The following is a 22,577-nucleotide window of genomic DNA, read 5'->3' as shown; positions in this document are numbered from 1 at the left end:
TTTTTAAATAGCCATACAAATTAATTTAAAACAATTTCCTATAGGAAAGATTTTTTAATATTGTTATATAACTTTCTGAAATTAAATTTTATTTCTTCAATCAGTGAAAATTCACATTTTCTGCCTCCTACCCTTTATGCAACTGAGAAAAAAATCCTTGTAACAAATATATATAGTCAAGTAAAAGAAATCCCCATATTGGGGGATTTCTGTATTCAAAGGCCATTACCTCTCTATCAGAAGTGGATTGCAGATTTCATCTTAAGTCCTCTGGAATAATGAGTGGTCACTGCTTATAGTCTTATAAAGTTGTTTGTCTATATGAAATTGTAGTTATTATACACAGTGTATCTATAAATTCAAAGTTCTCTTTATTTAACTTAAATTATATTTTGAAATTACTCTTTACCATTTTCTTGGGAAATCTTGGTCTTTCATTCAGAATTTGAACAATAATTGAAAAATAAAGTCATTTAATTTTTCTCCCAAAGTATATAACAACCCAGAAGGAAAAAAAAATCTGAATAAAGTTTCTCTTTAGTTCTTGCTTAGAACCTTGAATTTATACATTTACAAAGGAAATGATAAATGTGAAAATAACAACATGGGGGGGTTAATAGTTTGGGGGAGGTTGTTTTCCTTTTGCTTTACATAATTTATCCTCTATACCTATATTCTGAAAAGCTCTTTAGATAAAACTCTTACCTGTACTTCAATGGAGCCAGAAGCATTTTTCAGTAAGCTCACTGCTTGGGAATGAGTCATACCCTCAGTTGAAGTGCCACAAATACTCACAATCCTATCCCCAACCTTGTCAAGAAGAAATAGAGAACAAATCAGTATTACAATAACTAAGTTAGCATAGGGTATTCCTGAAAATTCAGGTATTTGGCTCTCAAAAAGTCCCGAGACCCACTTTTTATATTCATTATAAATCATTTATTTTCTTTTTTCACTTCATTATAAATCAAAATTCCCCTTTAAGCAAATTTTGAAAAATACTAGAAGTTGGAAGGCAGAGGAAACTGTTACCGAATAAGTGACCAGAAGAGCAGTAATCAGTGAGTAAAAATTTTGGATTTTTAAAAATTCTGGGTAAAACATTTCTTACAAATAGAAGAATCATAGAATAAGAACCATCAGTGCTAAAGGGACCTTAGAGATTTTTTAGTCCTGGGTTTCTGAAACTTTTTCCACTCATGACTTTTTTTTGGCTGGAAAAAAGTTTACACAACTCCAGGCATATAGGTACATTAAATAAGTATACAAAAAACATTTATTGATGATGAATAATAACTCTCATATTTGGTTATACAACTCTATGAGGTCATGAATCACAGTTTAAGAAGATGGGTTTTACTCTATTCTCTATATATTTATAATATTTTATATCATTACTTATAAACTAGAATTTTTTGGGGGGGATTTCTTACTCAACATTTGAGCTTAACTAACTACATGTGCACAATTAATTTTTTGTGATATTATTTCTAAGGCATTTGATGAAAAAGTAACAAAGCAAGCTATTAATACAGCATTCTGTATCAGAAGAAAAGCAGCTTGAGAGAGATTTTAAATTATCTGTTCTTATCATTCAATGTTCTTGCCACACTGGCCTACTTTTATAAACAAGACCTTTTATATCCTACCTCCATTCCTTTATAATAACTGTCCACTGCTCCTGGAATGCTCTCACTTTTCAATTCTCTCTCTTAGAACCTCTAGAAAACTTCATGCTTTGACTCATTTAAGTTACTTAAGAAGCCTTCTATTTTCCCTAGTTATAGATTCTCTCTAACTTTTAAGTTATTCTGTATTTATTTAGATTAGAATTCTGTATTTGCTTATTTGAATACATAATATATGTATTTTATACTAGAATGGAACATAGTAGGTGCATTATACATGCTTGTAGAACTTAACTTAAATTGATACAATTGGTGAAATTGGAGGCTGTTTCTTCCTTCATCCTTTATAGTATATTTATCTAAAGTTTCTATATACCTATCTGGGATGCACATAAGATTTTTAGAGTCAGTATTTATTTATCAGGCTGAAGCCCTTTGGGCCAGCATTTCAGCCCAAACTAGGTCATAGTTGCAATATAATTGGAATATTCCTATAGAATGCTTTTAATTATGTGGACCCATTTTTGTCTACCTAGTGTTGGCAGCTTTTCACAGAGGTGTATTAGTGCTTGGATCATTTTACACATACAAATTATCTTTAAAGAAAAAACTATATAAAATTGTTGCATGCGGATGGGCCAAAGATAGCAATAGTTCTCACAAACAGAAAGCATCTCATAGATAATCCACAGAGAGCAGGCTGCTAGAGTTAATAGGTAGACCACCAGGATATATAGCTAAAAGAATACATAACATTGTGATATTTTGTTGACTTTTGATAAAATTCATAATTTTATAAAAAATCTATCAAATTATTATTTAGTTCAGGAGTACAAAAGAGACTTTCAAACCAACTATATATTTACCCCATTTAGTTATTGATGAAAAAATAACTCAAATTAAACTTAGTACTTATTATACATTTTATCTTGTTATAGTTATAGTGAAAAAATGTTAGATAGATCTGTATAACACTGCCTTTTACTTGTTTGCAAATTTGGAATTATCAAATAATTTTCTTCTTTCAATAAAGATTCTACTTTTTTTGCTAAAAATGCCTATGCCCCAAATTTGATAAGTATGATTGGCTCAATATTTAAGTTATAGAGATTTTGATTTGTAATCCAGCAATGAAGGCCTGAGAGAAGTTTTGCACCAAATTCTCCCATCAGAATTCTGAGGACATATACAATTAAATTACTCTGAGTTTCTGGGTCTGTGCAGCAACTCCATTTGGATGCATCATGGCAATGAATATTGGAACATCACCAAGTGGACTGCCTACACCACCAGCAATGCTGATTCCCAGTGAGTCAGCAGGACCCTGCCAAGAGAAGAAAAACAAAATTTTAATTTAAAAAATTATGCTTCATTTAAAACCTGCTGCATGATATTTCTTAATTGTATCCCTATGTTATGGTGAGACATGATAAGTAGAAAGCCATAAATAAGACATTTATATCATCTTTATGGTAAAAAACACAATCTGTTTACTGATATTATTATTACTATTAACAACTAATGTTTATAAGTCATTTTAAAGACTGCAAAATAATTTACAAATATTATTTCATTTTTATCTTCTCAATAAACTTGGGAAGTAGGTAGAGTACTGTTTTGTTCCTCCAAATCCTTATTCCTGGGACCAAAGAAATATTTGGAGCAGAAGATGTCTCAACAGAAAGGAGCAAGAAGTTTCAAATTGGTTTTGTAAGTCTCAAGAGTTCATTAAAGATATGTCATGTAAGGTAAAAGGGGAAGAGGAAGAGAAAAAATGCAGGGTTCTAAACTAAAAGATCAGAGGGAGAATGAAATGCCTGGATCAAAAAATAGGCTCAAATGTGGTGTAGCAGGATAACAGAAAGGCTCTGGGTTTCATGCATAAATCACATAATTTGTAGCACTCAAGGTGTCCATCAGTTGGGGGAATAAATAAGTTAAAGTACTCGAAGGTAATGGAATATTATTTTTCCATAAGAAATGGTGAGTAGGCTGGTTTCAGAAAAGCCTGAAAAGACTTACATGAGCAGAACCAAGAGAACCTTGTATATAGTAACAAGATTATGCAATGATGAACTGTGATGGATTTGGCTTTTTTCAACAATGCAATGATTCTAATAGACTTGGGATGGGATGAAAAATGCAGTCTGCATCCTGAGAGAAAACTTTGGAAACTGGATAGGAATCAAATCACAATATTTTCATCTTTTTGTTTGTATTTTTTTTCCCTTCTGGTCTGAATGTTCTTGCACTATATGAAAAATATGGAAATATTTAAAAGAATTGCATATATTTAACCTATATCAGATTGCTAGCTGTCTTGGGGAGGAGGGAGGAAAAGAGGGAAGAAAAAAAATTTGGAACACAAAGTCTTATAAAAATGAATGTTTGATGTATATTTGGAAAAATAAAATACTATTTAAAAAATTATAGCAATCAGTTTCATTTTGAGTATATGCATGCATGTTTCATGCCCATTTGCCTTTGAGCTTCCTTTAAATGAATTGCAGCTGGACTACAGCAGCATTACTTACTCTGAGATTAGTCCTATCAATAGGCTAAATTAATAAAAAAAAAAAAAACATTTAATATACTCAAGTTTTTATAAGCAAATTAGGAGAGTATCAAATAGTTTACCTGTCAGATCTATGGATAAGGAAAGCATTTAGGACCAAACAAAATATAAAGAGCATTATGAAATATAAAATGGATCATTTTGATTATATAAAATTAAAAAGAATTTTGCACAAACAAAACCAATGCAACCAAAATTAGAAAGTAAGTAGGAAACTGGGGAGATAGCGAATAAAATTTACAAGTATGTAATGAGGATAAAGGTCTCATTTCTCAAATATTTAAAGAACCAAATCAACTTTTTATGAATATACATATTTCCTAATTGATAAATGGTCAAAGAATATGAACATTCAGTTTTCAGAAAAAGAAAACAAAGCTTTCTCTTCACATGAACAAAATCTTCTAAACCACTATTGATTAGAGAAATGCAAATGAGAATAACTCTGAAGTACCACCTCACACCCATCAGAGTCTAATATGACAAGAAAAGAAAATGATAAATCTTGGAGGGGATATGGAAAAAACTGGGACACTAATGTATTATATTATGGAGTATAAACTGATGCAGCCATTCTGGAAAGCAATTTGGAAGTATGCCCAAAGGGCTATAAAGCTGTGCATAGCCTTTGAACTAACAATACCACTTTTAAGTCTGTATCTCAAAGAAATTTTTGGGAAAAAAAAGAACATAATTTATTTGTACAAAATATTTATAGCAGCTTTCTTTGTGGTACCTAAGAATTGGAAATTGAAGGGAAGTCCATCATTTGGGTAATGGCTGAACAAATCATGGACTCTGATTGTAAATATATATATAATTGTGCCATAAGTAATGAAAAGCAGGATGATTTCAGGAAAAATCTGAACAGCCTTACATGAACTGATACAAAGTGAAATGAGCAGAACCAGGATACTATTATCCTACACAATAACAGCAACATTATTAGATGAAGAATTGTAAATGGCTTGGCTATTATCAGCAATACAATGATGATCCAAGACAATCCCAAATGACTCATGATTAAAAATGCTATCCACCTCCAAAGAATTGATACTGTCTGAATATAGACTGAAGCACACACATTTTTTCACTTTCTATTTTTCTTTTGTGTTTGTTTTCCTGCCCAAAATAACTATTCTAAAAATGTTTTACATGATTGCACATGTAAAACATCTCAAGAATGGGGAAGGTGAAAGAAGGATATAAAGAACTCAAAACTTTAAAAAATGAATAAAATTATTTTTGCATGTTATACTGGGGAAATAAAATATTATTTAAATATATTTATATACTCAGGTTTCTCTCATCTCCTTGATTAATTTTATTTCATGAAATATGTTAATGGGAAAAATTAAGAAATGTCTATTGCAGGGAGGTACTTAACTTAATAATAAAGGGAAAATAAGAAAGAGAAAAATAAGAAAAGGAGGCATTTTAAAAATGTGAGACAACTTGGCTTTTGCAAACAAAATTAAACATGTAGACTTAGCAATTTTTTTTTCCCAGAACAAATGAAAAATTTCTCTTACACAGATCCTATCACTGAAAATAAAAAGGCCTTTACACTTATACTGACTATCAATGGGCATTTTACAATATTTAATAATTACTTTCTATAGGGAATTTTGCAATATCTGCTTTTTACTTCTGCTCCATAAAACCAGGCCATATTGCACTAAACAAACATTTTTCCCCACTTAAAATGGCAAGACAGCTATACAGAAAATGGATCTCCCTATGTCTCCCAAGTGAATAGTTTATATGGTTTTCTGGCCCAATTTACCTTTTTTATTTCAACTGTTCTTAATCCTTGTATTTCCAAAGCCACTGTAAAATGAAAAAGGATGAAATAAAGTTATTGCAATGATAATTGCTGACCCTTCAAATGAAGTATAAATGGGGTGGGTTCTCACCTATTTGTTTGGAAGGACTACTCCTAAACCATCAATCCACCCTTTCTAAAACACTTTCTTATTTTAAAAGTTAGACTTAACCATATGCCACGCCTACCTTCTTTCTCTTACTTTATTCACTATGTAGTCGACTCTGAATAAGATAAGAAAATTCTGTCTCTTTACCAAGCCTCAAATATCATAGCCTCAAGGATTATAGTTATGACTTCATATAAAACAACGTAAGAATCCGAGTAATTCACTGAATTCCAATTCTAACACATTATTGGAGTATAGGGATAAACCTAGGTTTTTATGTACTATGAAGGTGACAGTCTCTGGTAGTTCTAACTTGTTAAGCAGCAGTGCCTTTGAGTATAGAGCCAATAACATATTAAGTACCTACTTAGCATATGAGGAACAAATCTAGCTAAGTATAAGTCACCAGAATCCTGACCACCAGATGATATATTTTTCAATAGTTAATTTAACTTAGAGGAGTTATAATTTGAGCTGGTAGAAGAAGTATTTCTCAATTTAAAAACAGAATAACTATGAAAAAAAAGTGTTTACTATGGGAATGTCTGATATATAGGATTTATTCAATATTAATAGGATTAATAGAATATTCAATATTAATAGAAAATATTCAATTTCAATACTTATAATATTTATTCAATATTAATAGAAAAATAATAAAAATACCAAACTGTTTGATAAGAAAAGTTTATAGGATCCTAATTTAATAACAATAATAATAATAATGAAAGAAAAAGCAGTGTAATTACGAGAGCTGGGCTTAGCATCAAGAAATGTATGACCCCAGGCAAGCCCCTTAATATCTATGTTCCTAAAGTAACTCCCTAGGATTTACCTATCTAAATCAAAGTATTTCCACTTGCTAAAACCAAATCCAAGTCTATCCTATTTAATCCTATTTATGCAATAATAATAAGCCCTAAATCTTGAATAGAATAACTTTCTTCTGCATTGCCATTGGTTAAAGTTCCTTTCTTCAATACCAATTCAGATGCTTTTTTTTAAACTTCTTTTGAATATTACTTTCTCTCTTCACTCCATATTCCTTCATATACATGTCATTCTAGGTGAAAAAAGATATCTTTCAAATGTCTGGTTCAGGCTTAAAACCTAAGGGTCATATACTTCTCACTCTGTCTCAAACTCATATCAAATCAGTTGCCAAACACTGGATTGCTCTTTCACATTTATTACATATGCTCCTATTTTCTCTGACACTTCCACCACCTTGTCTCAGTATCTCATCACCTCATGTATAGACTACTGCAATAGCATTCCAGTTAGTCTCCCTTTCCTTAAATCTTGCCCCATGCTAATTCCTCTTCCACTGAGCTTCCAAAGGGATCATTATAATGTACAAGTATGCCATTTTACCTCCCATTCAATAAATTTCAGTGGCTCCCTATTGCCTACAGTAGGGATGACCATTTGGCTTTTTACCAAGGGTCATCTGGATCTTTATAACATCATTCATGGATCAAACAAAATTATTAACTTAATGAATTCAAGCAATGGGAAACCGTTGTCTCCTGAGGTTGCCTTGATAAGATCATATCAAATAATAAGGCCTGCAGGTCAGATATTACCCATCCCTGGCCCACAGGATCAAATATAAAATCCTTTTTGATTTATAAAGCACTTCATAATTTGGCTTTCTTAAATTTTCAAATTTCTTATACCTCTCCAACTCTTCCATTCCCTCCACACCCTCCCAATATTCTGCAATCCAGTGATATTAACTTCCTTTCTATTTTTCAACCAAGACACTCCATCTCCCTACTCAGGGCATTTTTACTGGCTTTCCCCCATACCTAGAATATTATCTCTCTTCATTTCCACTTCCTGCTTTTTATACTTCAAATTTCAATTAAAGTCCCACCTTTTACTAGAAGTTTTTCCCAGTCCTCCTTAATCCTAATGTCTTCCCTCTTTTTATCGTGTATATATCTTGTTTGTACGTAGTTATTTACATGTTGTCTCCCACATTAAACTGTGAGCTTCTGGAGAGTAGGGGTGGTTTTTCTTCTCCTTTCTTTGTATCCTCAGCTCATAACTTGTGTCTGGCACATAGTAGGCATTTAAGAAATACTTATTGACTTGACTTCTTACTGAAATTATATATTCTCATCTGGAACACTGATCCAAACATTATGGGGAGCAAAATGGAACTATGCCCAAAAAACTATCAAACTGTCCATACTCTTTGATCCAGCAGTGTCTCTATTGGGTCTGTATCCCAAAGAGATTCTTAAAAAGGGGAAAAGACCCATATATGCAAGAATGTTTGTAACAGTCCTTTTTGTAGTGGCAAGGACTGAAAAGTAAGCAGATGTCCATCAGTGGGGAAGTGAATAAGTTATGGTATATGAATGTTATGGAATATTACTGTTCTATAAGAAATGATCAGAAGGTTAAGTTCAGAAAGGCTTGGAGAGACTTGCATGAACTGATGCTAAGTGAAGCAAATAGATCCAAAAAAACACTATACATAGCAATAATAATAATAATAATAATAATAATATGGTGATCATCTGTGATGGACTTGGGTCTTTTCAACAATGAGGCTATTCATAGATCTGTAATGGAGAGACCATCTGCATCCAGAAGAAAGACTATGGGCACTGGATGTTGACTATAACATAGAATTTTCATCTTTATTGTTGTTGTTTGCTTCCCTCCCCCACCCCCCCCCACTTTCGGATCTGATTGATCTTGGGCAGCATGAAAAATGTGGAAAGGTTTAGATGAATTGCACGTTTGACCTATGTTGGATTACTTGTTGTCTAGGGGAGGGGAGGGGAGGAAGAGAGGGAGAAAAAATTAGAATAAAAGATTTTGCAAGGGTGAATGATGAAAACTATCTTTGCATGTATTTTGAAAATAAAAAGCTATCATTATTTTTTTAAAATAAATTACATATTCTCTATATCTGAGCTACTTATGTGCTTTAGAACAGCTGGGTCATCTGCATTTTTATATTCACAGTAGACACTTAAATGTATATTGAGACAATTTTAAATTGACAAGATGCAATCTTTACAACAACCCTGTGACCAGATAGTCCAAATATTACTATATCTACTTTATAAATTTTTGGATGAGTAAACTGATGCTTAGCTGTGGGTATTTGCCCACAGCTAGGAAACATCAGAACCAGGATATAAAACCAGCTGCCTGATCAGCACTTTACCCATTGGAAAACCAGTACTATACTTTTCAAGTTTAGACTCTAAAGGATATAACTTCACAGGGCAAAATTTCAGAATAAACAAGAACACATAGAAACTTTCCATATTATTAAGATACTTTAGAAGAAAAAGTCCAGTGGACTTTTGCTCTAGTCCAGTGGAAGAAAATCCCCCTTTAATACATAATTTAATTCAAATATATAGTAAATCTTACAGGCATTCTTCTTTGAAACACTGTCAAATGCCTCTGTTGCACTGGATCCAGAAAGAGGGAAAGTGAAGGATGACAGGCTTCCTTCACTCATCTAGAATAAAAAAATAAGATCTTAATTATTCTTTCAAGTTTAGAAAGTAATAAGAAAACTGCTTAATTCTAAAATCCATATCACTGTTTTTTTTTCATGCAACATTTTAAAAAGTAAGGATTGCACTGATAATGCTATTTTGAAGATTGATATTGTATTTTTTATGCCATTTCATGTTCATTGGCTTCATTTGCCAAATTACAAAGTTTATAGATCTAAGATAAATCAGCTTTAACTTCAAAAAGACTTTGAGAGATTTTTGAAGACACTATTTTCATCAAACTGGGAAAACAATATTGTAAGTCCATGATACTTTTAGGTGATGAAATCATTATTAAACATCTATGCACCAAGATTTTGTGTCACTCATTATCAGCCAGGGAGACATGTCAAAATGGTTGATAAAGGTCTAACACACACACATACACACATATAAACATACACACACACACACACACACACACACACACACACACACACTGCCTCTTTTATGCAAAAGATCACTTGGAATACCACCATTTAAACTTGAGAGAGAGAATTAGCATCAGAGGGGAAAGAGTTCACATTAAGATAGCCCTTAGAGCTTAAGGTATTAAAGAGATAGAAAATCTATTTTCCATGTATTGGATTTTTAAAAGATTGTATTGTTTTTCTTTGGTATGTAAAGACTGGACCAATAGTTTGAGTAACAGAGAAGCAAATTTCAATACAACACACAAAACACTTCCCAATACTTGCACCTAAACAACAACAAAAATTTGAGTGGGGTGATAATCTTCAGGCAATGTAAGTGAGGTTTTTAGAAGCTGAAGGCCTTGAAGGTTAGACTGGATCACCTTTCATTTCCAAGAAACTTGCATGATTCACGATGATTTAGACAGAAATCAGAATAGAGCTCTGAGTCCTTTTAAAGGTCTATGATTCTCTGAGTTTAATGATAGCAAAATCAGACTAATTTAAGAAAGAAAAAGTCAGTCTCACCAATGAAATTTGAGAGAGAAGTGATTTTATGCATGAATATAGGAAAAGACTCAGGAAAGATACTGAGTTGCCTACAAAGTAATTCCATCTAGATTTCAGCATTGTTTCATCCTCATTATTGTTACTTCTCCTAGATCTAGTATTATGTAATGAAAATAAAATATAGAACATTTAAAGAGGGTTGGAAGGAAAGAAGTTAGGTAAGAGGCTGTAGTTATGTAAAGCATCTATAATGACAATAGTGGTGTACTGCTTTTTGTTCTTTAATTTGAGGATAGGAAACGTTGGAGGGGTATAGTTGCAATTTGGATGTGACATAAAACAAACAAAACAAAAACCCAATAAGACTACGAAAAGAAAATGAGAAATGGAAAGCTGGTCAAATAAGATTATTTAGTCTCTAGAAAAAAATAATAAGTTTAACCATCTTGAAATACTGGGATAAAGATTCATACTGTGATTTTATTAGTATAAGGAATTTCTTTTCTCAAAGCAAGTTGGCATCTTTTATGCAATTTTCTGTCTTAAAAATTGCCTGAAACATTGAGAGATTAAGTGGCGTGCCTGGGGGACAAAGCCGGAAGGTTTCAGAGGCAGTTTTTGAGCTCATTTCCTTCTAACTTCAAGAACAATTTTCTATCCATGACACTAAACTGCCTCTATTAACTTCTTGATCTTGAAATATATAATAGGATAATCTACATGTGGTGTTCTATGTGTTGTTCATTTACACAAAGGAATGTATTTAAATTGGAACAAAAGGAAATTAAAACGGATTATTAAGAATTTTCTGCATTAAGGTTAATGACATTAGAATGTGCCGTCATGGAAGATTTTAAAGAGATGACAGCTAAGTTGTTTTTCCCATAGTTTTGGTGGAATCTACTTAGAAAAGAAACAGATTTTGGAGAGGATATCTGAATTTTCCTAGTGGTACTGGCCCATGTTTAATGGGGGAGAGAGGAAAAGAAAAAAGTTTTCTAGCAAAAAAACAAACAAAACCAAATACACACAAAAACCAAACTAGCAAAAAACAAACACTTCATATTAGATAATTGTTTTTTTTGCACATTTTATTTTTTTGTTGTTGTCGTCTCCACTGGGACTTAGTATCAGGGATAACTATAAACAAATTAACTAGTTTCACACACACATATATATCCTATACAGTGGTTCCCTCTTATTACTAGAATAAAAAAAAAATGAACTCCTTCGCCTGACATTTACTTCTCTGACATATCCATCTCCAACTTATCTTCTCAGGTTTATTTCACATTCTTCCAGCCAAACAAGACTATAAACTATTGCCCAATCTCATCCTTTCTTCTCCCTCAACCAACACATTTCTATAAGCCCTTCACCACACATGTGATATATCCCTTCCCCATCACCTTTTGATATACTTTTTTTTCCTTTAAGACCCAACTCAAGTAACACTTCATCCATAAGCCTTTTCTAAAAACCCACCCCATCCATCAACAATGATCCCTCTACTCAAGTATTTGCTCTGCATTTACCATTTCCTCTTTCTACCTTAGTTTAATCAATTCTAACCTGTGTATACATTCACTCATTTCTATTATGCTGGAAACAATCAAAGTTTTGAAACTTTACTATCACCTCAGTACAACAATGATTTTTATATATTATGCAACAAACGACCGATGAATTGAATTGCTTGATGACTTAGGAAGTATCAAATGTTAAAACTGTCTCTTGTTTCCTGCAGTTTTCACTTTAGTTACAGATAATTCACATCAATTTCAAGCAGAAACTATGATGTACAAACTCTGGGTTTGTGGAATTATGATTCTCCATAGAAACATAGGCTATTCTATAATAATAAGAAAATACCTTAAGTAGGCTATTGAGGGAGCTGCCTATTGATTGAAGTATTTATAGTTTAGCCTGACCATAGATAGGTACAGACTAAAACTTTTAAACTTTCACTAAGATGGATACAAATAAGAATTTTCTAAGTATATCTACTATATTAATTTCATTTTTAAAAACTGATTTTACTATCATATTTTGGCAAATTGGGATGCAAACTGAGTTTGGTCAGTGAATTAGACAAATCACCAGTATTTTATTACCACCTTCCTTATATTCAGTTTTCTAATCATTAGTAAATAACTTTCTAACTCTAAACCAGTAGTCTTTGAACTTATTTGAACTAAAGGGAATCAAATCTCAAATTTGTATGTATGTTGATGAAGTTAAGGCTGGAGTAGGGAGATTTTAACACTGCCATCAATTTTCAATCTGTATATTCTGTAGAATTGAATATTTAAGTTAATTTGGAAACGTCTCTCCTCAAAAATGTTTTCCTAAGAAGTCATTCATAAATAAGGCAATGGCTAAACAAGTGCTCATACAGAATCAGATCATACAAGAAAGATTATTAGACTGTAAGAAATAAGAATATGAAAAACTCAGATGAGTATGGACAGATATAAAAACTAATATTAAGTAAAAAAGCAGAAACATGAAAACAACACATACAAATACTACTGTAATGGAAATAGCAAGAATAATAATAAATGAAAAGAAAAACTGTCTAATCTGAGTGTTGTCCAGAAGAGAATGTACCTCATTATTATTATTATTGTTGTTGTTGTTGTTGTTGTTGTTATTTTGCTGGACTGAGAATATGAAATACTGACTCAGTTGATGTATTGGTTAGCTTTATTTAACTGATTCCTCTCCCTCTCTTCCTTTCCTTATCCCTATTCTTTGTCAGATGGAATGATTCTCTAGGGAGAAGAGGAGAAAGAGATCCATGTAGAAATAAAAACAAAAGCTGTCAATATTCACTTTAAAAATAAAAATCTAAAAATGGGTTTGGCTGCAAGGTAATAAACTGATGTTTATCCAACTGCCCTGTCTCAAAGGAATAAAATAAAGTTTCCATGTTCTTCACTTGCCCCTACCAATGACCTTTTGATTCAGTGCTATGTGATCCTAATGGTCTTACAACATATTTATTTTGTTTGTGGTGTAGATAGGCATAATTCTACTCTTTCAAATGGTATAAATACCAACCTGGCTACTTTGAGATGTCCTCCTCTCTGAATGGAATGGACCTGCCTTGATTCTTCCAACTTCCAATCTTACTGTGCCTAGAGAACACTGAAGAACAGAACACTGAAGAATCGTTAATTTTTATGGAAATCTTTCCATAAAATGCTACATTCAGATTTTATGTTACTAACTTTCCATGGGCTGATTCTTTAAAAGGTTACTCCTCTTAGAATACCTTATAAGCAATTAGCTTATTGTATAATAGAGCAGATGAAGATTGTATCTATCACAGCAAGAGAAAATAAAAAGTTGTGTAATTATCTAGTGAAACTCATTGATTTAGACAGACAATATGAAATGGATCAAATAACTGTATTTTTTAATCCAACTTTTTTTTCCCCCTCAACAGCAAAGCTATTAGATAATTGTCCTAATTCTTCATTTCATTTTGCCTGAATAGTACAGTCACAAAAGGCTTTCTCTTGTTGGTACAAAAAAGATAAATAAAAAAGTTTGTCTTCAAATGCCATATTGTTAAAAGCAAAAGGAAAGCATTAAAAATAAGAAATACCTTATCTTTCAGATAAGAAATACTGTAATAGATCAGAAAAGTAATTCATTCAGTCCAGTATCTTCATCTTTGACCATGAAACCAATGCTTATTTTGTGGACATGTACAATAGCTACTACTTTCAATACCTTCGACTTAAAAGGACATCAAGAAGGGGAATATGGAATATGTGACTAAAATTTCTAGAGTCAGTAGGCCAAAAGAGGATCACAATTATGTCAGAAAAGTTTATGATATTGGTGATGTTCTCTAAAATCTGAGACAAATGTATCCATTTTTAATCATAAATAAAATCCCAAGCCAATTTCCTATATAGTGCAAACATCACAAATAAACTGTGTTGAAAAACTATTTATACAGTTGACTGGTGATATTGTGACCAATGATAGCTGGTTTTTTTTTTTTTTGTTTGTTTGTTTGTTTTGTTTTGATTTTGTTTTGTTTTTTGTTTTTTGTTTTTGCTAGACAGCCTAGACAAGAGTAAAAGACTAAAGAAAATGGTAATATGTGGTACTGTATAACTAAATCAGGGAGAAAATCTTTCATTCAGAATAGAGTAGGTTTATTTTGGTTCTTTGGAGCTGTTTTTACACAGTTTCAAAGCTCAAAAAGCTGTATTGTGGAATGAAGTTAAGCATCGCTCTCAAGAAGAAGTGAAAGACTGTCACAGAGAGGAGAGTTCTTAGAAAGATACTTTACAGCAAATTTGAAACTATAATATATAGAGAATAACACAGAACCTAGGCTGAAATTAATCCCGACTATATAGACTAGAGAATAAGCATGTTTTAAATCGAAACTTCTTGAACTGTGGGTTGCAACCCCACATGGGGTCACATCAAAAGTAAAGATATCAACATTCTGTCAAGATTTAATTCTTTATGTAAAAATAAACAAGTATATCCATCTCATTAGTTTGCTGGTTTGCTTTCATCTTTACTAAATGGTAAAATTATATGTATATCAAAGAATTGTTTTTAAAACACATTTACTTATGATTTATTATCACTAAACGTATACTTGTTTTATATACCTTTTGTCTAGGGTCACATGAAAATTTCTCAAGCAAAAAGTGATTGTGAATGAAAAAAGTTTAGGACGTGCTGCTTTAAATTATCTCCCTCTCTCTATTATCTCTACTTGAGACAACTGGTGGTATACCAGATAGACCTCATCACTAATCATGTGACTCTGGATAAGTCATTTAATCTCTACCTCAATTCTTAAACTTTATAAAAAAGGAATAATAATAGTACATAAACATCAAGGTTATTATCAAATGAGAACTTAACATTTAGTAGATGATCTATAAAAGTTTATTCCTTTCCCTTTCTCCCTTTGCTGTTGGTCTAAGTGGGAAGCATCATCCTCATTTTCTCTTACTTCACAAGCAATAGGCTAAACTTCTATATGAATGATTTTTATTTCCCTTTCATTCTTGAAGAAAGAATCAGTTTCAAGTGAATCAAGTAGAAAAGCTGACTCTCTTGTTCTGTTGGTCTGTCCTACTTCGTTCCTTCTTCCTTTCTTCTTTACAGGAAGGGAGAGAGTGTTGTGAATTTAGGAAGGCAGGAGCCTGAGAGGAGTAGCTCAACTTCTCTTTAAGGATGAGCATGTGAATATAAATCCATGACTGAGAGACACTGCTAATCTGTAAGGCTTCTGTATCCCCTTTTTCTTTCATTAATTCTCCCTCTTCTGTTGAGCTTGTTGTGACTAGGTGACTGGGCCAAGAGTCAGTAACAGAGACTATAGAACAGAGTATAATAAGTTTCCTATTTATAAACTAACCTCATATTCTTTATATAAGTCTTCATATAGCTGAAATTTTGGAGTCTGATTTAAAAAAAAAAAGAGATTTCCCCATCTTGACAAATGTTTATGTTTCCCTGAAAGAATTAACATTCATTTTAGCTCTGCATCCTCTAAAAATAGCATCTGCTTTTCAAAGAATGGGGTGTGTGTGTGTGTGTGTGTGTGTGTGTGTGTGTGTGTGGTGTTTTGCTGAGGTAGATTAGTCTACTGAAAACATTCTATTGCCAGTCATATAACTCCTGCAAAGATTGGCCCTTGGCCAAACTATCCCCTTACATAAAGTTTTTTTTTCTTTTTTTAACGTGAGGATAAAGATTTTATTTACACCATTAACAAGTCATTTATAATACTTCTTGCCCAATAAAACATATATCAATATTATAGATAATTATACCTAAGATTAGCATTTTAAATCTATTAGTTAATTAAAGGATTTTGTTTATTAAAGTGTGATGACATTAGTAGCTCTTAATTGCCATAGCTCAATTTTGTTACTTTCTTTTCCCAGGCTACTATGAAGCAATATTATTATTAACTTTAAAAATTATTACCTTCAGTAATGCTGCAACAGCTTCTTGAGTGGCATTTCGAACATCTTCTCCATTCACCATCAATATCTGATCTCCCTGCATCAATCTTCCATCCATATCTGCAATTCCTCCTTTCACAATGTCTGACACAAATACTCCAGTGTCATTTCTGTAAAAACAATTTTAATTTCAATTCACTTAATTTTTATTAAGTTCCTATGAGGTACAAGATGAAATATGATACACCTGCAAAACAAATTTTTACAAAAGATTCTTAAGGATAAAATATGGACAAGATGCAACTGGAAGAATACAACATGTAGACCAAGAAATAAATGCAAAGTACTTTGAGCAAAGAGAGAAGGCTAACAACTTAGGGGATTAGGAAAGACTTCTGGGGGAGGATAGCAACTGTGAAATTATTTTTTCCTCACTGTAATACAATGGTTATATAATAAGCTTTGCATCAACAAATGATTTTAATTTTGCTTACAGCTAAAGATAGCTCTATTACTGTGACTTTAGAATACAATTATAGTTAAAAGACCAATCTTGAGGGAGTATTACTAATATTAAAATAGACCTATGGGAAAATGTTAAACTAATCAATAACAGAATCTCATATGAAGAGCTAGAAGGAACTTCAGAGGCTTTGGAAGATATCCAAGCACTTCAATAAACTGAGTACCTAAAGAATCATCCTAGGTCATAAGGATAATGACAAAGAAATACTAAATCCTGATTCTTCCCACTCCAAAGCTCATGTTTTGTTTTGCTTTTTTTCCCCCTCACTGTTCCCTTCTGCTTCTTAATCTATAAACATTTTTAAAGATGAAATACCTGAGGCCCATTTTCTCAAAAACAAAACAATCCCCATCCCACTCCACCCCCCAAAAAAACTCAATAATTTTAAAGCCAGTGGCTAATTTTATTGTTTGGGATATTTATATTGCATAAATACAGGTTTGGAGAGAAATATCATATCTTTTGGTTTTAATCACTGGTACAGTTGATTTGGAGATAGCTAGGTGGCTCAGTGAATAGAGAGCTGGACCCAGAGTCAGGAAAACCTGAGTTCAAATGTGACCTCAGACACTCACTAGCTGTGGTACCTTAGCCAAATCACTTAATCTCTATTTATTTTAAGCCACTGGTCAAGGGAATAGTGAGCCACTCTAGTATCTTTGCCAAGTTAACTCTACACCTAATCACAAGGAATTGGACATGACTTAACAAGAACACAATTGATTTACACATGTTAGATTCTTCCTAGACCGATTTGATCCCACACAATCATCATTTTCCCCTGTATGGAATAAGAATGAAACTATAAATCCTTGTATATGAATAGGTCTTATACTAAAGCATATTAATATTTATTAGCTATGAATATGATAGCATGAGATAATGGGAAAATCAATATCTTGGGCCTAGGCTTTAGCCTTGGATCTATGAATATCTAGTTTTAGTTGAAGAAACCAGGTCTTTTCTAGCTCTGTTTCCTTTCTGTAATATGAGCAGAGTTGGATTAAAGATAGAATAGTATAGAGAAGGGTGCACTGGTTGGAGAGTCATCAAACTCTGACTCTGCCTGCTTACTGTGATCTTGAGTAAAGCATTCTATCTCTCCAGGCCTCAGTTTTCTCATCTGTAAGCTAAGAGGATCGGACAAAGTAGACTCTCTGATTTCTTCCATGATGATAACAATGTGTCCTACAGGGAACTGAAGTAGTATTTTGGGGCAACATGGAAAAGGTGCACTAGAGTCAGGAAGACCTAAATTTAAAATGAGCCTCAGATACTGATTAGCTACGTGACCCTGGACAAGTTATTTAACCTGTTTATCTCAGCTTCCTTATCTGTAAAACCTGTCAGGGTTATTGTAACCATAAACAATCTAAAAATTATGAAGTACTTAGCACAGTGTCTGGTACACAGTAAATGATATATAAATGTTGTATTTGATAGCTATTATTTGTTACCATAGGATAAACATTATCACTAAAATAATCATCACTGATTCACCTGATTTATAACAGTACAGCAAAAATGTAATCCATTAGAATGAACAGAAGCTCTTAGAGAATAAGGATTGTTTCTTTCCTTTCCTTTTCTTATTTTAAATTTATATCCTCACTGCCTAGCACAATACTTAGCAAATAATAGATTTTAATAAATGCTTACTGAGAGGCTATATGGATTCTATATCAAAGAACTCAGGTTCAAATGTTAACTATACTACTTACGCAAAAGGAAGGGGAATGAACTTAAAATGACCTCTAAGATTCTGTTCACATGTAAATCTGTAATCTTCTGATTCCAAAGCAGAACTTAATAAGTAAAGATCATTTTTGTTCCTTATTAAAAATTAACTCATTTTCTATAAAGAAAGATCATTCATAAGTGAATCCATAAGGAAACTTTGGGGAAAGCATGCAGATGTGTTTTAATGATTTTGGCTAGTTTTACAAGTACTGGGGTTGCAATATAAACAACGATGATCACTGAGATTTTAACTCATTTGGCAAAATATTTCAGAAAGTATCTTTGGGATCACAAGGATCTGAGGCTAGAAGGAAAGACCAGAGGCTTAAGGATTTGATATTCAGGGTTGATACCCTATAACCCCTGCTGGACCAAACCACAAACTGGAAGACTTTCCCTTTGTCTTGTCTGCAGTAAAACAGAGGAAACAATATCTACTCAGCAGGGATTTTCTGTTTTTCTCCTTCAGATTAATTACCAAGTTTCATGAAAATGAATTGCCCAGGAAAAGCAATTTAATTTTACAAATGTTCATTACCTTACAGGGCACCTGTGTGTTAAAAAAAAAAAAAAAAAAAAACAAAAAAAAAAAAAAAGGTTAATTATGACCAAAGGGAGTACTATAGGAGACTAGAGGAATTAGGAGGTGGTCAAAGGAAGCTGTTAGCATTCTTTCCTTGGAGAACAATAAAATTAGCAAAGTTATAGTTTGAGATCTAGTCCCTCTTATAAGTAGAGAGCTAGCTGAACTGGACAAATTCTCAGGATCCACTCCAAAAAAAGTTTGATTTCTTTATCCAAAATATATATATATATATATATATATTTATATATTGCAGCAAATAAGCATTTCTAAATGCACATATTGAATATCAATAAAAGAGCAAATGTTTTACTTCATTCTTATTTAATTATCTGGCTATGTCATAATAGGTTAAATGGGTTTATAAAAAATATGGAAAAAGACAGGTTTCGTAACCTAAACTACTTTGTTGAATTAATGAAAAATGTTTAAGAATATTTAAAAGGAACTTTTAAGTAGCTAGACTAAAGTGATTAAAGCACAAAAGAACTTAGGCTATTAACTAAATGACACAGGAATAAAGTACAGGAAGACCTGAATTCTAATAAGACCAAAGATACATACTACCTGTGTGACCCCAGGCAAGTCACTGGATTTGTAAAATGAGCTGAAGAAGGATGCCATTCCAATATCTTTGCCAAGAAAACCTCAAATGGGGTCACAAAGAGTCAGACATGACTGAACAATGAAAAACTTAGCTCATTACTGATTTTCCACTAGTTTTTAAGTCAACAAACTATAATAGAGAAACATATAAAGATAACATGAATTGCTTAGAGAAGGTTTTTCCAAATTCTATTTGGTCAAATTCCGGAATCCTCCAGGAACCCACAAGGAATATGTGAAGTATTTTTCAACTTATTTTATGCTCCTGAAATTGTGAATTTTTGTTAGAACTTTCAATTTGGATGATTACATATTATTTTGAATTTGATTTGTTTTCTTTCTTTCAACTCGAAAGCACACTTTCATTTTCGAAAAGTGTTCTGTAATCTTTAAAATAGCATACAAATAAGAATGAGAATTTTATTATCTTATCAGTTAGTGATAGTGAGTGGTACCATGTGGACACATGGTTACTTATATAGATAATGCTGAAATAATGAAAAACCTAGTAAAGTCTCCACTTTAGTTTGGAGATGGATCACCAAGTACAATAAATGACTTTATCCAGTAGTAAACAGTATAAGCCCCACTACAGATTTTAAGTCAATGAACATTTCTTAATGGACTCATATATGCAATAAATAATAATTTACATTTATATAGTGGTTTAAAGTTTCCAATGTTTTCCTTTAAAAAATCATATAGTAATAGATATTATTGTTATCCTTATTTGTAAAATGAGGAAACTGAGGCTAGAGGAAATTGTCAAGTGGCTTGCTGAAGCTTACACAATAAGTCAGAACTGGGTTCAAACCTAAGTTTCTCTCAAGTCCAGTGTAATTTTCAAAATTAAAGGCTCCTCCAGTGAAGTACAGAGGGAAATATTATAAGGTTCTCCCCCAACTACTGTCTTCTACCTTACTATTTTAATATTTGAATCTTTACTTATATATTTATTACTTCAGAAATTTACAAGAAAATGTAAACATAAATGCTTCTTCTGTCAGTTTATCTGTATATTTTTATCAGTGGTATAACTAATTCAAAGTTTTGTAATTCTATATAATAATATAAATTGATTCTATGAAATAAATAAATGTTTGCATATGTCTATGGCTCACACCTAAATTTTCCTAGGCTTTAAACTATTTGAAAATCACCCCCTCACCCCAATTTAGAGAATATTTTTTTGCCTTTTCATACCTTTTACCAACAATACTCAATCCAAGCCCTTTTCCTGGTTTCTTTTGCAGTTCTACATTGAACATATCATACATGTCCTCTTCCTTATATTGGGCCTCATCCCTGTAGACAGTCAGACGTACTTTCTGAGGTGTCTGCCTCAGTACATTGATGGCTTCATCATGTGTAGCATTCCTGAGGTCAATCCCATTCACCTGGACCAGAGTCAGACATGAACTGTGAGAAACTGGACTGGTAGGAAAAAAAAAAAAAGCAAAATCTCCTACTTTATCAAAACCAAGAGAGTCTTACATATATTCTCTAAATTCTAAATCCATACCTCTAAAATCTGATCCCCCGCCCAAAGTCTTCCATCTTTACAGGCAGCTCCTTCTTCATAAACTTCATGGATAATAATAGCGCCCTGTGGAGTGAGAAGACAATTGTTGTTTTCTGTGTTCCCCCATTTCAGTAAAGAAAAAAAAAGTAATATAGGCTAAAATATTATACAATAAGATAAAAATATGTATATGAGAGTACAACTTTTATAAAGTAATCTTATGAAAACTATTGTAACACAGTGAATGGAGTGGTCAATTTAAGAGCCAGGAGACCTAGACTAATAGCCACATTTATTATATTTGTGACCCAAGATTAACTCGCTTCCCTTTTCTGTACTTTGGGTCCTTCATCTATAAAACAGGAGCCATAACAGTTGTACAGCATATCTTATAGCAATGTCATGATGAAATTGTTTTGTAAATTTAAAAAAGCCAGTACACAAGTATTTATTATTAATAGAATATACAAATGCAAAATGTACTTTCCAAATTTTAATCACTGAGGTACAACAAATATCTCTTATAGTCAAAATATTTAAAATGAATTTATAGGTATCTATACTTAAAAAAAAAATCCTCACAGGGTATATCTGGGTTAACTCAAAAAATTTAAATACAGAAAATTTATAGAAGTTTAGGATAAAAAGAAATTTTGAAATCTGAGCATCACAAAACACTGCAAATATCACAAAACTTTAATATTCCAAAAAAAATTTTAATAACAAAAAAGTAAAGCAACCATCTAATCTAGAGATCATTAAAGGAGTTAAAAAAAATTAAGGATCATAGTTCTAGAATTGGAAGCAAGGGTACAAATGTGCCCTTTCTTGAAGGGCTAGTTCATACCAGATCATGAAAAATACCTGTTAAATTTTCAGTGTAAGCATTTGCCCCTTAGAAATCAGTAAACACTACAAATCAGGCCTAGATTGTCTAGACTTTAGAAAGCAATGAGAAAATGTTAAAATCAGATTATACTTAAAACTCCCATAGAAGAATTCAAAGGCCATCTAATTGAACACCTCATTGTATGGAAGAAAAAATGAGGT

General features: G+C 32.3%; 1 protein-coding gene across 1 annotated transcript in view; it reads right to left on the bottom strand.

Annotated features, from left to right (window-relative positions):
• The window catches only part of MPDZ (multiple PDZ domain crumbs cell polarity complex component), a 215,033-nt gene that overhangs the window by 7,745 nt on the left and 184,711 nt on the right, over positions 1 to 22,577 (bottom strand). The window contains exons 38-45 of the mRNA XM_051970827.1: positions 21,528 to 21,611; positions 21,209 to 21,402; positions 16,573 to 16,720; positions 13,657 to 13,743; positions 9,540 to 9,630; positions 5,990 to 6,033; positions 2,830 to 2,952; positions 706 to 810 (exon numbers count right to left, since the gene is read on the bottom strand). Of these exons, the coding sequence (XP_051826787.1) occupies positions 706 to 810; positions 2,830 to 2,952; positions 5,990 to 6,033; positions 9,540 to 9,630; positions 13,657 to 13,743; positions 16,573 to 16,720; positions 21,209 to 21,402; positions 21,528 to 21,611 (876 nt within the window). The remainder of the gene's footprint in view (positions 1 to 705; positions 811 to 2,829; positions 2,953 to 5,989; positions 6,034 to 9,539; positions 9,631 to 13,656; positions 13,744 to 16,572; positions 16,721 to 21,208; positions 21,403 to 21,527; positions 21,612 to 22,577) is intronic.

Source organism: Antechinus flavipes, chromosome 1, assembly GCF_016432865.1.
Source record: "Antechinus flavipes isolate AdamAnt ecotype Samford, QLD, Australia chromosome 1, AdamAnt_v2, whole genome shotgun sequence".
Classification (NCBI taxonomy): domain Eukaryota; kingdom Metazoa; phylum Chordata; class Mammalia; order Dasyuromorphia; family Dasyuridae; genus Antechinus; species Antechinus flavipes.
Note: the sequence above shows the minus strand (reverse complement) of the source record. Positions and strands in the feature narration are given on the sequence as shown.